This window comes from Lithobates pipiens, unplaced genomic scaffold (genome assembly GCF_037356315.1).
Source record: "Lithobates pipiens isolate NorthernLeopardFrog02 unplaced genomic scaffold, aLitPip1_a1.2 Scaffold_19, whole genome shotgun sequence".
NCBI lineage: Eukaryota > Metazoa > Chordata > Amphibia > Anura > Ranidae > Lithobates > Lithobates pipiens.
Window position 1 is genome coordinate 433,859,586 of NW_027507764.1, and position 13,735 is coordinate 433,873,320.

Consider the following 13,735-nt stretch of genomic DNA (forward strand, 5'->3'; position numbering starts at 1 on the left):
AAACCTTAAAGGCTACATTTATGACCAAGTTTCCTGTTAAAAATCACATTTAGGGTTCAACATAGTCACATTCTGCAGCCCCCAACCAACACCCCCTCCTCTTACCTGAATCTCAGGGTTTTCAAATCCTATGGCACCTGTATTTCTTTAATTTTGTATTCTGTGGGGCCTTTGCCAACACAGCCCTGTCATTCATTACAGATTTATTCATTCTGTGAATGGGAAAACTACAAGTCTCATCTTCCTCTGCAGCAGAGGGTGTTGTAGATGTGTTCCATTCATAAGTGCAGTGACATCACCACACTCGTAACCAATCGTACCACCATACAAACTGCAGGAGCCTGTACATTGCTCATATGCAAAAATAAGTGCATATCCATTGTTTTAGAATGGGTGCATTTATAATTGTGTTTACAAAAGGTGGAAGATGCCTTAATGACGTAACAACATTACATGTTAAAACAAGAGACCACAAAAGTGTAAATTCAGCCAGAGACAGCCATCCGAAAGTACTCAAAATCTGCTCACTCCCCTGATGAGGTCCGCATAAGGCATGCCAGGAAGTTGGCAATCCACCCTCTTGCGAGTGTCTGGAGACCAGGACCTTTAAGGGGAAAGAGGCTTGTTAGCAGTGCATCAGATATGCACTTTTAAATGCAAGTCTTCAATTTTTAATAAATGCTGTTGGAAAACTGTTTACGCTATCATACTCTTTCATTTGAATTTTGGTGGAAGAAATACGATAGGATGAAGATGGACTGAATTCCTGAGATAATTGGATCTGGAGAAACATCTGAAATTACACCTACTTGGTTTAAAATAGGGGTCTCAAACTGGCGGCCCTCCAGCTGTTGCAAAACTACAAGTCCCATGAAGCATTACAAGGCTGACAGTTACAAGCACGACTCCCACAGGCAGAGGCATAATGGGACTTGTAGTTTCACAACAGCTGGAGGGCCGCCAGTTTGAGACCACTGGTTTAAAAGGGAAAAGCTTTATTTGACCCAACATACATCTGTGCGGGTTCATGCACAGATGAATACTGAAAATTGCCCCAAAGTCACCAATAGTGCAGAAACTACTTTTGGCAATCAGCGTGCTGCCACAAAGTCAGCATTGTACAGATTCAGACAGTGCCATTGCCAGCAATAGGCTCTGATTTGGCATGCGATTTGGCATGCGATTTGATGTGTCAAATCAGCCCACTGTGAACAAGGGGTTATTCTCAAAGCTGAAGTTAGAAGCCATTTGCTTACTATTCACAGCTGCACCAGTTTTAGTAAATCTCCCCCATAATGTGTCCATACATAGGCATTTACAGGCAGAGAAAAAACCTGCCACCATGTTCGAGAGGAGCATTTGGCCGCAAAAAAACACCTAAAGATGTGTAAATGCTGGACACGGCAAGTGCTTGAGCGTTCATTCACTTCAAATGTCAGACTAAATTAATATTCTGAGCACTAAAATGAACGCCCAGTCGCTTGATGTGCTTAAATGTATTTGCAAAAAAGGCTTTGGCTTTTCTTTTGTCTGGAGAAAGGCAAACACCCAGAGTGCATGAGGCCTAAAACCGTACAGAAAGAAAGGTAGTACTGCACTAGTAAAAAAAAAAAAAAAAAGAAAAGTCAAATGCATCACCACATACACCCCAATATACAGTAGATATGCACAGATATTAACCAATCTGCTCTTTCAAAGCAAACGCAGAAAGTCACATTGAACAAAAAGCAGGAAGGCAGCAATTTTGTAGTTTAGCTTAGTAAAATCTGATAGGCGTTTTCATGCTGGATTCTATCTGCCTTTAGATTAAAGAGGTTGTAAGGTCAGAAGTTTTTTATCCCAATGCATTCTATGTATTAAGATTATTAAAACTGTGTGCAACAGCGCCCCCCCCCCCACCCCCAATACTTACCTGAGCCCCATCTTGATCCAAAAATGTTGCAGGACAGTCTCCGCTGCCCCAGGACTCCCCCTCCTTATTGACTGAGGACATTGTGGCTCCATTAGCTCCAGCCGCTGTCAAAGTCAGTGAGCCAATGAGGAGAGGGGGTGGGGCCCAAACTGCAGCTCCATGTCTTAATGGACACCGCAGTGGCTCGGCACTGGTGCCCCCATAGCAAACTGCTTACTGTGGGGCCACTCAGCAGGGACATGCCAGGATCTGGGCTGCTCTGTGCAAAATAACTACACAGAGCAGACAATTATGACATTATTTTCCCCTTTAAAAATAACACTTTAGTGTCACTTTAAAGATTTGTGGTCCAATATCCGTGACGTCATCTAAGGTCTGACTGGCTAAACAGCAAATACTTCAATATCCTTAGAATTCAAACAAAAGTGAAAAGCAGGATCTATTTGAATTGTTTTAATTGAATTTTGAGATCGTTTGAAGTTTTACTTCTACAAGGATTTAGGGCCAGTTCACACCAGAACACACAGTGCAGGAAAGGCACATTCTGTACAAATTTCGCACACTGTAGGAGACTATGCCGTCCTCGCAATCTGCATGCAGGTGCCAATATATTAACCCAAACACAGATCACATATGCAGCGTTTGTGGGCAAATCACATGGTAGCAGTACCATGCAGTGTGGCACAGTGCATTTTTGAAAGCACCAATTTTCCTGCAGTCCATTCCAATGATTGGGGTGTCAAAGCGGGTAGTGAGTGAAGCCCCATACACACTCAGATTTTCTGCAGATTTTTTTCCTTCAGATTTACCAAAACCATATAATATGAGGTCAAACCTTAGGAGTTTCAATTTGTATGCAATCAGGCAGGCCCTTGCACTACATGGTTTTGGCAAATCTGAAGACAAATCAGTAGAAAATCTGATGGTGTGTATGGGGCTTTACTGTGCGATCGCAGTGTGAACCAGCCATAGAAAAACAGTTGTGATCAAGTTACAAAGTCAACTTTCCTTATAGTTAAATAATGACACATTAGGTTAGTCTTAGGTTTATTTTATGCAATAAATACACATACAAAAACTAGAACATATTCCATTACTACAAAACAGACAAGAAAAAGTTACATTTTAAATTAGGAATACTACATCATCAGCCACCATCACTTGGTTATCATTCTGCATGTTGTCCAGGGCTTTCTTCACTTCAGAGGACTCAAATGGATCAGGATTTCCTTTATTGATCAATTCCAATAACTGACCAATGGCAACAGACTGGGAATGCGTAGCCTTGAAGGTTTTTAAGAGAGCAGCTTTAAACTGCTTTATCCTGAAAGTGATATTGGAATAATGAAATCAAAAGTTTAAAATGCATGGTCTTTGTCGTTGTCCTACTTAAAAGTACAGTCCATATGTTACTCTGCATCATATCGTAGGGTTGGCTGTGCAACAGTCAGATAGCTGAGGCCACCGACAGCCTATCACTGCACTGTAGGGCAGCAACAGCTATCTGCACAAAGCTGGCGATACCATAGCAGGTATCAGAATCTTGACACTGGGATTCAAAGCATGGCTAAACGTTTGTGTGAATGCGGCCTAAGGGTTCATTCAGAAGTATGCAGTCACCCTTCTTGTATGCAGGCTTACTTTGCTATTGCGTGCCTGCATCCGCCCCTGAGCTGTGATCAGGCAGCCAATAGAGGTGAATGCAGATGCAGTGGCTGCACAGCCACATCTAAATTTGGCATGCCGACAGGAGCACTTGCACAAACCTGAATGCAGACAGTATGCATTCAGATCCACACATTACGCTCATGCCAGCATGTCAAGTTGACTTGCAGCAGTGTCCATGCAGCCACTGCATCTACCATTCACCTCTAAGCTGCCTGTGTGCAGTTTGGGTCAGATGCAGGCACAACAACAAAGGCGGTACCCATGTGAATGAATCTATTACTCATCTTGATATTTTTACTCAGAGGACCCTGAAGTTTATATTAGCCTCCATATAAGCCTCCTGTATTAGAGTGGTTGCCAAAGAAACATAATGTAACCCCTTTTACAGTGGTAACTGCCGCTGGATTTCTCATGCACCATGAACATTGCCGGAGGTGGTGTGACACTAAAGAGGTCTGTGGGCAGAGCTAGGTGTGGCTATTCACAGATGGCAACACCATCCAAGGAGACAATGCTGCAGTGATTTTGCTGCACAAGGAGTGTTGCCATGATATCAAAGAGTGCCTAGTGGCTGGTCAACAGGTATTTAAAAAACATTTCATGGCAAACAAAGCAAAAAAAAAAAAGATTAGCATGAACTATAAATGAGCCGTCCTACAGTTATGGGCAGTCTGCGTCCATATGTAATGTTTTGGTTCTACCAATTCTGCCATGTAAATAAATGATCCGATGGCTCAATGTGCCATTTCAGCAAACCTGCAGAATTTGCTTTAATTTGAACACTGAATCAAATACCAAGATGGGGAGATGGGGAATAAAGCCAACGCTGATGAAATTTTATACATAAAGGCAAAGTTATCTACCTGCTCAGACTTAAGGAACTCTTGGGGAAGCGTTCACCTTGACTTTCAGACATCTTTCTTGGAGTTCTCACACGCTGAGATAGCGCTACAGCTGAAAAGCAATGGCATTAGAAGGTATAATTGTTTATTAAATGAATCAGTTGTAGTCTTGTTTGGATATAAAAAAAAAAAAATCCTATGAACAATGCCAATCAGCCTTTTAGTGGTCTGCCCACACCATTTCCACACTTCCTTTGGCTATCTAGTATCTACACTGCATAATGACACCTCTAAACTTAACATATTGACCAGATACGTTTATAATATTGGAAACCCTAATATACGCTTTATAACCAGCAAGCTACATGCAGCCCTTTAGTTTGGCAATTCACACGCAAACTTGTGGTTAAACTGATGTAAGTGGCATTTTAAACCCACCGTCCCATTGGAGAAAAGGGGTGTAGCTGGCTTTTGTTACTTTAGGCCTGGTTCCCACCTATGCATTTTTTAGTGTGTTATCAGTTTTGCAGAAACACTGCAGTCCATTTAACATGGTTTTCTATGGGTCATGTTCACAACTGTGCATTATATGGAAAGGGCCAGGGACTTTTCTGGTTGTTGGTTCCATAGACTTCAATGTATCAAAAACGTGTATTGAAAAATGCACCTGGAATATGTAAACTGCATAGGCGTAAACCAGGCTTTAAATGTGTTTTAAGAGTCACAAAGCCAGGAATTCCACATGGTACCTTAAAGTTTACCACCCTAGGTGTGAAGCTTGCATTTCCAGTACCAATGGGCATAGCAGGAGAGATTTAGACAGACCATAATAGAATTATCCAACACTTCAGAAAATAAAAACCGATTTAAATAGATTTTACACGAAGAAAGTGTTGAAGCTGTTGAAAATAGAAAATTAGGTATAACAGTATATACAGGTTTACAGTAGGTACAGTTCAGCCCGATTAGATATGGGAGGTATCCATCTCTCCTAGTTTGATTATGGTTACTAGCTATGTATAAGCATCTAATATGATGTGAAAAGCATTAGCCTTTGCCTCTGTACCAACTACAACCATGATGTGACTGTTTTGGATTTTTGAACACCGTTTTCCCACAAATAAAAAAAGGTGTGTATTCGGAGTGTGGCTGTTCAGCTACTTTCTTTGAGTCAAACCGTTGGTTTACAAGTGAATCCGCCTATACCCGTAATCCCACCACTGCGCTTATTGGATGTGAGTGAGGATGATCCTACAGCTGCCACTTAAATAGTATGTGATCAGTATTTAAACCTCTATTAAAAGGTATAGGAATAAATAGTAGTGCTAAATAAAAATAAAAAAAATGACTAGCGATGAGTGACTAGTGAGCCAATTACTGCGAAATTACAGATCTAAAAAATATATTAACACCCTGTGATAAGTGAAAACATTACATAACATTCATAATAGAATGCTTTAAACAATATAAAAATCAAATGCAATGCATGAACAAGTGATCACCCTGTGACACAAGTTAACTAAAAAAAAAAAATCTGATAGAACACTTGTGAAGCAATAAAGTCCATATATTGTGTAAACGCAAGTTCAACTAGTAAAAGAGTCGGTGTTTCCACTCCCCTCACAGAAACGCACTCACCAACTGCTTTAGCCTCACACTCTTGTTTGGCCAGACTCGCCTCAACCCACTCAAAAGGGGTTAAAATGGGCTTCAAACTCAGGTCTCCAATACCCAATGATGAATATAAAGCACTCTGAATGAGGTGATAGCTCCACATGTAAACTGAAACAAAAGAGCTCCACTAGTGTGCCCTGGTGGGCACTGGGGAGTGATTTGTATTGGCAGTTAGCTATAATAGTTATACATTTGATAGTTTATTTTGGGACAGTCACAGCGCAGTTATTAGTAATTTATATAATGCAGGTTACATGTGACCAATCCTGCACCAACAAAATGTCTTAAAAACCACCATGATGAAAATCCACTGGTGACAATGCTTGCACATTGTTCAGCTTTAAATTATAGGGAAACGTGATTCAGTGACTTCAGTAAGATTATGAAGACCCAAGAAAAAGGAATACAACAAGACTGAATGTGAAAAATACAGACCAAGCGCAAAATGTTTCTGCTTTGAGCAGCATTATCCATAGCATCGGATTAATGAACACCATATAGTAAAACTCAAAATTAAAAAACTTACACTCATTTAGACTGCCATCTTGACTAAAAGTATAGGGGTCCATTGATTCCTGAGAATCTGACATCTTCTCTGCCCGCCTAGAGCTTTTCCTGTAAAAAAAATAAAAAATTAGACTGTAGTATGGGTCTATATTCATATATAACTTTAGTTATTGAATTACAAGAATAGTTAAGAGTGATTACTTATACCTATATACATGTTTAATGCACGAGACATCTGCTTCATTATGCTATGGGAAGTTGGAGCCTTTGTCCTTTCCTTTTCATCAGTTGTAGCCATCGTCTTCACTACCATATAAATATGACTGGGAGATCAGTCTGGAGTTTTGAGGTTTGATTCAAGACTAAGAGCTTGAATCATGTGGACCATCTAATCCAGGTAGCTCATGTATAATTATACAGGACGAGCTAATGACTCCCCTGGATTGCATATGCTGTATTTATTCCTGTATCGTATCATCTGTATACATCTTTAATCAAAGCTAAGTAAATCTTTTTATTACATTCTTTGTGTGTTGTGTTTTAATCCTTGCATTTACTGACCGCATATCTGAAAGGGTAAATATATGAATGAACCTATTGTTAAATGTAACCGGTTTTAACCCCTTGATACAGACAACAGAAGCCATCTATACTGCATGCCACATCTGCAAACTAGGGTTATAAAAAAAAAAAATACAATTCTGCTTTGTTTACAAACCTTGTGCCCTCTTGACTTGTCTTTATGCTCTCCTGACTTGAAGCTTCTTGGCTTAAGTCTATATCCTTCACAACTTTTTTCTTCTCTTTTGCCAAGATCTTAAGGAGAATCATGTTTAAACATCAAATACTGCAACATTACTTCCATTGCAAATGGTTTTATGGTAAATATACACACTAAATATTGAGATGTAAAACTGACTATTGCAGTAATAGAACACTCACCTGCACTACCCAAATGCATGAACCCACTTGTGCAAACCAGTCTGAATGGTTAGTAAGAGTCCATTTGTCATTTTTCAGCTTCATACTATACATAGAAACTTCGCCCTGCATTTAGCATATACAGTGCCTTGAAGTATTCATAACCCTTGGCATTTTCCACATTTGTCATGTTACAATCAAAAAAGTAAATGTATTATTGGGATTTTATGTGATAGACCAGCACAAAGTGGCACATAAATGTGAAGTGGAAGGAAAACAATAAATGGTTTTCACTTTACAAATATCTGAAGTGTGTCGTGCATTTGTATTTTAGCCCCCTTTTCTCCAATACCCCCCCAACTAAAATCTAGTGGAACCAATTGCCTTCAAAAGTCACCCAATTAGTAAATAGAGGCCACCTGTGTGTAATTTAATCCAAGTATAAATACAGCTGTTCTGTGGAGCCCTCAGGTTTGTTAGAGAACCTTAGTGAATAAACAGCATCATGAAGGCCAAGGAACAATCCAGACAGGTCAGGGATAAAGTTGGAGACATTTAAAGCAGTGTTGTGTTATAAAATATTCCAAGCTCTGAACGTCTCACTTAGCACCGTTCAAGCCACCTGAAAATGGAAAGCGTATGGCACAACTACAAGCCTGCTGTCCACCTAAACTGACAGGCCAGGCAAGGGGAGCATTAATAAGAATAGCGACCAAAAGGTCCATGGTAACTCAAGAGGCGTTAGAGCCACAGCTGAGGTGGGAGAATCTGTCCACAGGATAACTTCATCTGGCACTCTACAAATCTGGCCTTTATGGAAGCATGGCAAGAAGAAAGCCATTGTTGAAACAAAGCCATAAGAAGTCCAGTTTGCAGTAAGCCATGTGGGGGACACAGTAAACATGTGGAAGAAAGTGCTCTGGTCATGTGAGGCCAAAAAAAAAAAAAAAAAGGGTGGCGGAAAACACTGCAGATCACCCTGAAATATGGGGGTGGCAGCATCATGTTGTGGAGATGCTTTTCTTCTGCAGGGACAGGAAACTGGTCAGAGATGGGAAGATGGATGGAGCCAAATACAGGGCAATCTTAGAAGAAAACCTGTTAGATTCTGCAAAAGACTTGCGACTGGGGCAGAGGTTCACCTTCCAGCAGCACGACCCTAAACAGCCAGAGCTACAAAGGAATGTTTTAGATTAAAGCATATTTATGTGTTAGAATGAAAAGTGGGAAGTGGGGCAAAACTGTCCCCCACAACTACCTATGGGAACGAGTCAGGCATAAGAGAAAGAAATTGATAGGTTAAAAATTTAATGGATTTGGTTTGAGTAATTTAAATATAAACTGTAATCAGCTCGTGCTGGAAGGTATATAAACTGGATTAACAGAAATTTCTCAGACGCTAAAAAGCAGAAGATCGTTGTTACCAGGGAAGATGGAATCCATGCCGAGTCAGCTGATTGAGCTGGCAGGTTCGGTGGGCGGCGAAGAACGGATGAGGCAATGTGTCTTTGCCATCTGTACCTCCGTTAATGCCACCAGCTTCTTCCCCTGCCATCTCAGTGCCTGATGCTGCTCCTGTCTCGGTGCCCGTTTCATCTGAGCCTTCGTTCCGCCCCCTGAACTTCTTCCTCTTTTGGGCCAAGCATCTGTGTTGGATCGTAGTGCGCAACCTCCGCTTCGGGTTGTCAATCAAGAGGCTTTCGGTAGAGGTCGGAAATTTTCGCTGAGGCTGGACTTGGGCGCATGTGCAGTCTATTCCCCGCCGTTTGGCAAAGAGACAGCGTGGATTTGATTCCTGGTCCCCGCCTGAGATTTAAAAAAACTGGTGCAAAGGAGAGATCTCATAGGAGTTCTGCTCCAGTTAAAGCATTTAAAAATAACAGACCTTATGTTTCTCAGGGTAATGCTCCAACAGGGGATGTTCTTGTTCCTGTGGAGCCTCCTGTACTGTCTGGCAATTTCATCGATGAGACTGTTGCTGTGGTTACGGATACTGTCACCATGGATGCTCAAGCTCTGCCTATGCAGTGGCGTTGCCTAACAATTTACTGTCATCGTTGCTGATTAATGCTGCTACGTCCTCTAGTGCGGCTGTGTCAGGTGAGTCTGGTGCCATTAATGTGTTGTGACTTGGCTAATTTAATACAATTGTTGAAAAGTTGAAATCACCCGTTAGCAATATGGTTGCGTCAGAATAGCGAGTTGAGCCTTTACATTCCTCGCCGGCTCAACTTGTTAATTCTATTAATTTGTCTGCAATTTGTGTTCGTCCTTCTGTGTCTATGTTGTCCATGAATGACTGTTCTACGCAAGTGCCTGAAGGTTGTTTGAAAGACGCATTGTCATGTGAGATTTCACCTTTGGGTTTTCATCTTAGTGCTGCTTGTAAAGACAAGATCTGGAAAGGTGAATATATAGACATTTTTTCTTTGCTGCCTGTCATTAGAACATCATTTTTGAAATTCATCTGTGCCAAGATTATTCAATAATTGGTTACAATCTTTTTTGCATTTACGCAAGTGTTCTTGGTGAAAAATATCCTGATCACTGTAGCGGGCTTTTCCGCCATGTTGAGATTTTGGAGGCCTATAAAAATTTTCATGGACAAGCTTGGTATTATGATGAGTCATTTAGGCAGAAATTGGCGGTCCATGGTTTCCTTAAATGTGGGATGAAAGATGTGGGTCTCTGGTTAAATCTATTGTTGCCGCAAAAACAGCAGTTTTCTAAACCTATTGTTGCAAGCCCTGTTGGGTTTCGTAAAGGTTTATGCTTTAATTTTAACGATGGTCAGTGTAAATGGCCTGCCACTTGTAAATACAAACACATGTGCGTATTGTTCAGGTGCTCATCCAGCTGCTCTGTGTTTTAAAAAGATGAATGTTACTGACAATGTTCCTTCAAAGGAGTCCTTTCTTAAAAGCAACGACTCCTGTGACGTTAGAAAAAAATGCTTCCGTGGCTTATTCGTTACCCAAACAGAATGTCAGCGGAATTTCTAATTGATGGTTTCAAGGAAGGTTTTCCTTTACCTACGTTTTCGGGTTTTGGTAGCACCGTTTATAATTTGTCTTCAGTTAATCTATACGAGGATATCGTTTATGACAAACCGTGTAAAGATATTGCTGCGGATCGCATGGAAGGCCCTTTTTCTGAGCCACCATTTCATAATTTTCGTATTTCCCCCTTGGGAATTATTCCCAAAAAGGAAGTTAATTCATTTAGACTGATTCACCATCTGTCATATCCGGTTGGTCTGTCTCTAAATGAGAAAGATCCTGAATTTTGTTCTGTATCATATTCTACATTTGATGATGCATTGGAAATTCTTAGACCTGTAGGTGGTTCTCTTTTAGCTAAGGCTGATCTAAAATCAGCATTTAGGCTGTTGCCAATTCATCCGGCAGCTTTCAATTCATTGGGTATTTTTTTTAAGGGGCAGTTCTATTTTGACAAATGCCTACCCATGGGCTGCTCCTTGTCCTGTATTTTGAATTGTTTTCTACTTTTTTGGAGTGGGTCGTTAGTTTGCAGTCTGGTTCTGTACAATACATTTGGATGATTTTTTGTGTCGGAAAGGATGCCTCTTTGGATTGTTTTTATATATTTACTGAGTTTAAAATTTGCGAGAAGTTTGGAGTTCCGCTGGCGCCTGAAAAATTGGTTCCTCCTACACATGGTTTGCAATTTTTAGGTGTTACTATAGACACTGTGTGCGTGGAAGTTCGCCTCCCTATAGCTAAAGTGAAGAAACGGTTTCTTGTTGAACTTTGTCCTTTCCAAAACAAAAAGTTTGTTTAAAGGTGGTTCAATCCTTATTGGGCCTTTTGGCATTTGCTTCTAGAGTTATCCCTGTGGGTAGGGTTTTTTCCAAACGTTTATACAGAGCTATTGCTGGAGTTGCTTCTCCATGGCATTTTGTGCACTTAAATCTATTGAGGATTTGTCTATTTGGAAGTGTTTTTTGGATTTATTTAATGGTCATTCTGTTTGGCAGGCAACTTTTTGTTCAGCTGCGGCTTTGGATTTATTTACTGATGCTTCTGGGGCATTTGGTTACGGTGCTTATTGGCATGGTAGGTGGTCGGCGGGTACTTGGCCTGTGAGTTAGCATGTTAAAAGATTTACAAAGATTACAGTTCTCTTGGAATTGTGGGGTGAAGTTTTTCGTAATCGTCGCATTTTGCTTCAGATAATAAAGGCGCTGTCTATGCAATCAATTGTCTTCAAAGTCTTTGCCTGTGATTACTTTGCTGCGTCGCTTAGTTTTTAAGTGTTTGACATTGAATGTATGGCTGAAAGCTGAATATATTCCTGGTACGTTCAATAATGTGGCTGACGCCTTATAACGTTTACAGTTGGATCGTGGGCATGTTATGAAGCCACGTGGTCTCTGGATTTATTTGGAAAGATCTGGTAATGTGCAGTATTTTCAGAAAATTTAGTATTGGCATTTTTGATTTATTGTCTTGTAAATATTCTTATTCCCATGTGTAAAAAAAGTTGACGTTTCTTTTTTTGAGGTATTCCATCTTGTCAGTTTTTCAGTCCAACAAGGGTTGTCACAAATGTGATGTTGTGTCCGATAGACTTCCTATTACCTCTGCCCTTTTGGGATGTCTAGCTACTGAATCAGTTTGGGATTCTAACTACGAACCGATGCTGTTTAAGTCAGCATTTAGCCTTTGTTTTTTTGGGGCTTTCAGAGTGTCGGAATTAGTACCTTGTTCTAATTTGGATGTATCAGGGTTATCATTTGAAGATTATTGGATCCTGATAGATTTAGTGTTTTTCTTAGATGTAGTAAGACGGATCAATTGGGCAAAGGTTGTTGGATCACTGTACATAGAATTTCTGACCCACTTATATGTGCCGTTTCTTTGCTTTGGCAATTTGCCGATTCGGAATTGTCTAAGCATTTGTTTTTACACCATTCCTCTTTGCCTTTGACTGTTTTTCAATTTAACTCTGCTAAAAAAAAAAAGTTTGTAATTTCTTCAGCTCGACCACCTTCGTATCTCATTGCACTCTTAGGATCGGTGCTGATACAGAAGCGGCCGAATTGGGTTTATCTAGTACTGACAAAAAAAAAAAAAAACTTAGGTAGATGGAAGTAGGATTGTCATTTGTCCTATGTCTGCCCTAATATTTCATTTTAATTTGCAGGTTCCAATTTCAATGTTTGGGTTATTGGACATTCATATATATTTTGGTCTCACCATCGAGCATTCAGGAGGATTTATGGATCTAATTTGGGTTTTCCTTTATCCAAATTTGCTGGTACAGTAAAAAGGGGATGAGATGGTCTGCTTTGTAAGAAACTTTGTTACTGTATTCTTCTCGGCCCTCTCCTGACATCATTGTTTTGCATTTGGCTGGCAATGATGTTGGTCGTTTAAAGACATTTGAACTTATTTTTCAGATTAGAATTGATTTCTTGCATATTCAGTTTTTCCGGACATCATCTTGGTTTATTCTGAAATTGTTCCTTGGTTGACTTGGCTGGTTTCACAAGTCAAGTTTTGTGATAAGATAAGGAAACGGATTAATAGGGCAATTGCTAAATGTATTCCTTCCTTGAATGGAGGGTGGCATGACAGCATTTTATAGGTCTGATGGTACTCATCTGTCTGATATCGCTTTGGACATATTTAATTTGGATCTAGAGACTTGTATTGAATTAGCCGCATTGAAGGTGGGGAGGTGCCAGGATCCTAAGTGATCCTGGCGTATGGATCGATATTGTATGTGTTTATAACCTGAGCTTGATTGCTAGGTTAATGTTAACATTATTAATATATATTGTAAAGCTGAATAAAATGTTGTTCTTTATATATGGTATATATTACCAAAGTATACAAGTTGTTAAGCCTATAAATAAAACCGCGGCCTTATTCAATTCAAGTCTGGTTTTTATAGTGGTTAATTTTAAATAGCAGTAATTTACAAAGTCCTGACTTTGGTACCATGGCCCAAAGTCCAGACTTAAATCCAATTGAGAATCTGTTGCAAGACTTGAAAATTGCTGTTCAGATGCTCTCCATCCAATCGGACAGAGCTTGAGCGATTTTGCAAATACTTTTTCAAGGCACCGTATGTGAAAGCTACACCCAAGCCTAGAAGAGTCAACTTTTCAGCGTAGACCTGAACAAGCAATCAACTATGCCAACCAACACCCAACATTTAGGTAGGAAGTTGGCCATTCTTAGTA

General features: G+C 40.1%; 1 protein-coding gene across 2 annotated transcripts in view; it reads right to left on the reverse strand.

Moving 5' to 3' along the window:
- Window positions 1-2,959: 2,959 nt before the first annotated feature.
- LOC143997162 (maternal DNA replication licensing factor mcm3) overlaps window positions 2,960-13,735 on the reverse strand; it is a 54,818-nt gene continuing 44,042 nt past the window's right edge. Inside the window, exons 14-17 of one of the 2 annotated variants that reach the window (XM_077492621.1) lie at window positions 7,322-7,419; window positions 6,623-6,711; window positions 4,444-4,534; window positions 2,960-3,236 (exon numbers count right to left, since the gene is read on the reverse strand). In XM_077492621.1, coding sequence (XP_077348747.1) covers window positions 3,038-3,236; window positions 4,444-4,534; window positions 6,623-6,711; window positions 7,322-7,419 — 477 coding nt within the window. In that variant the 3' untranslated portion in view covers window positions 2,960-3,037. The remainder of the gene's footprint in view (window positions 3,237-4,443; window positions 4,535-6,622; window positions 6,712-7,321; window positions 7,420-13,735) is intronic. The other variant, XM_077492622.1, reaches the window with a different exon arrangement.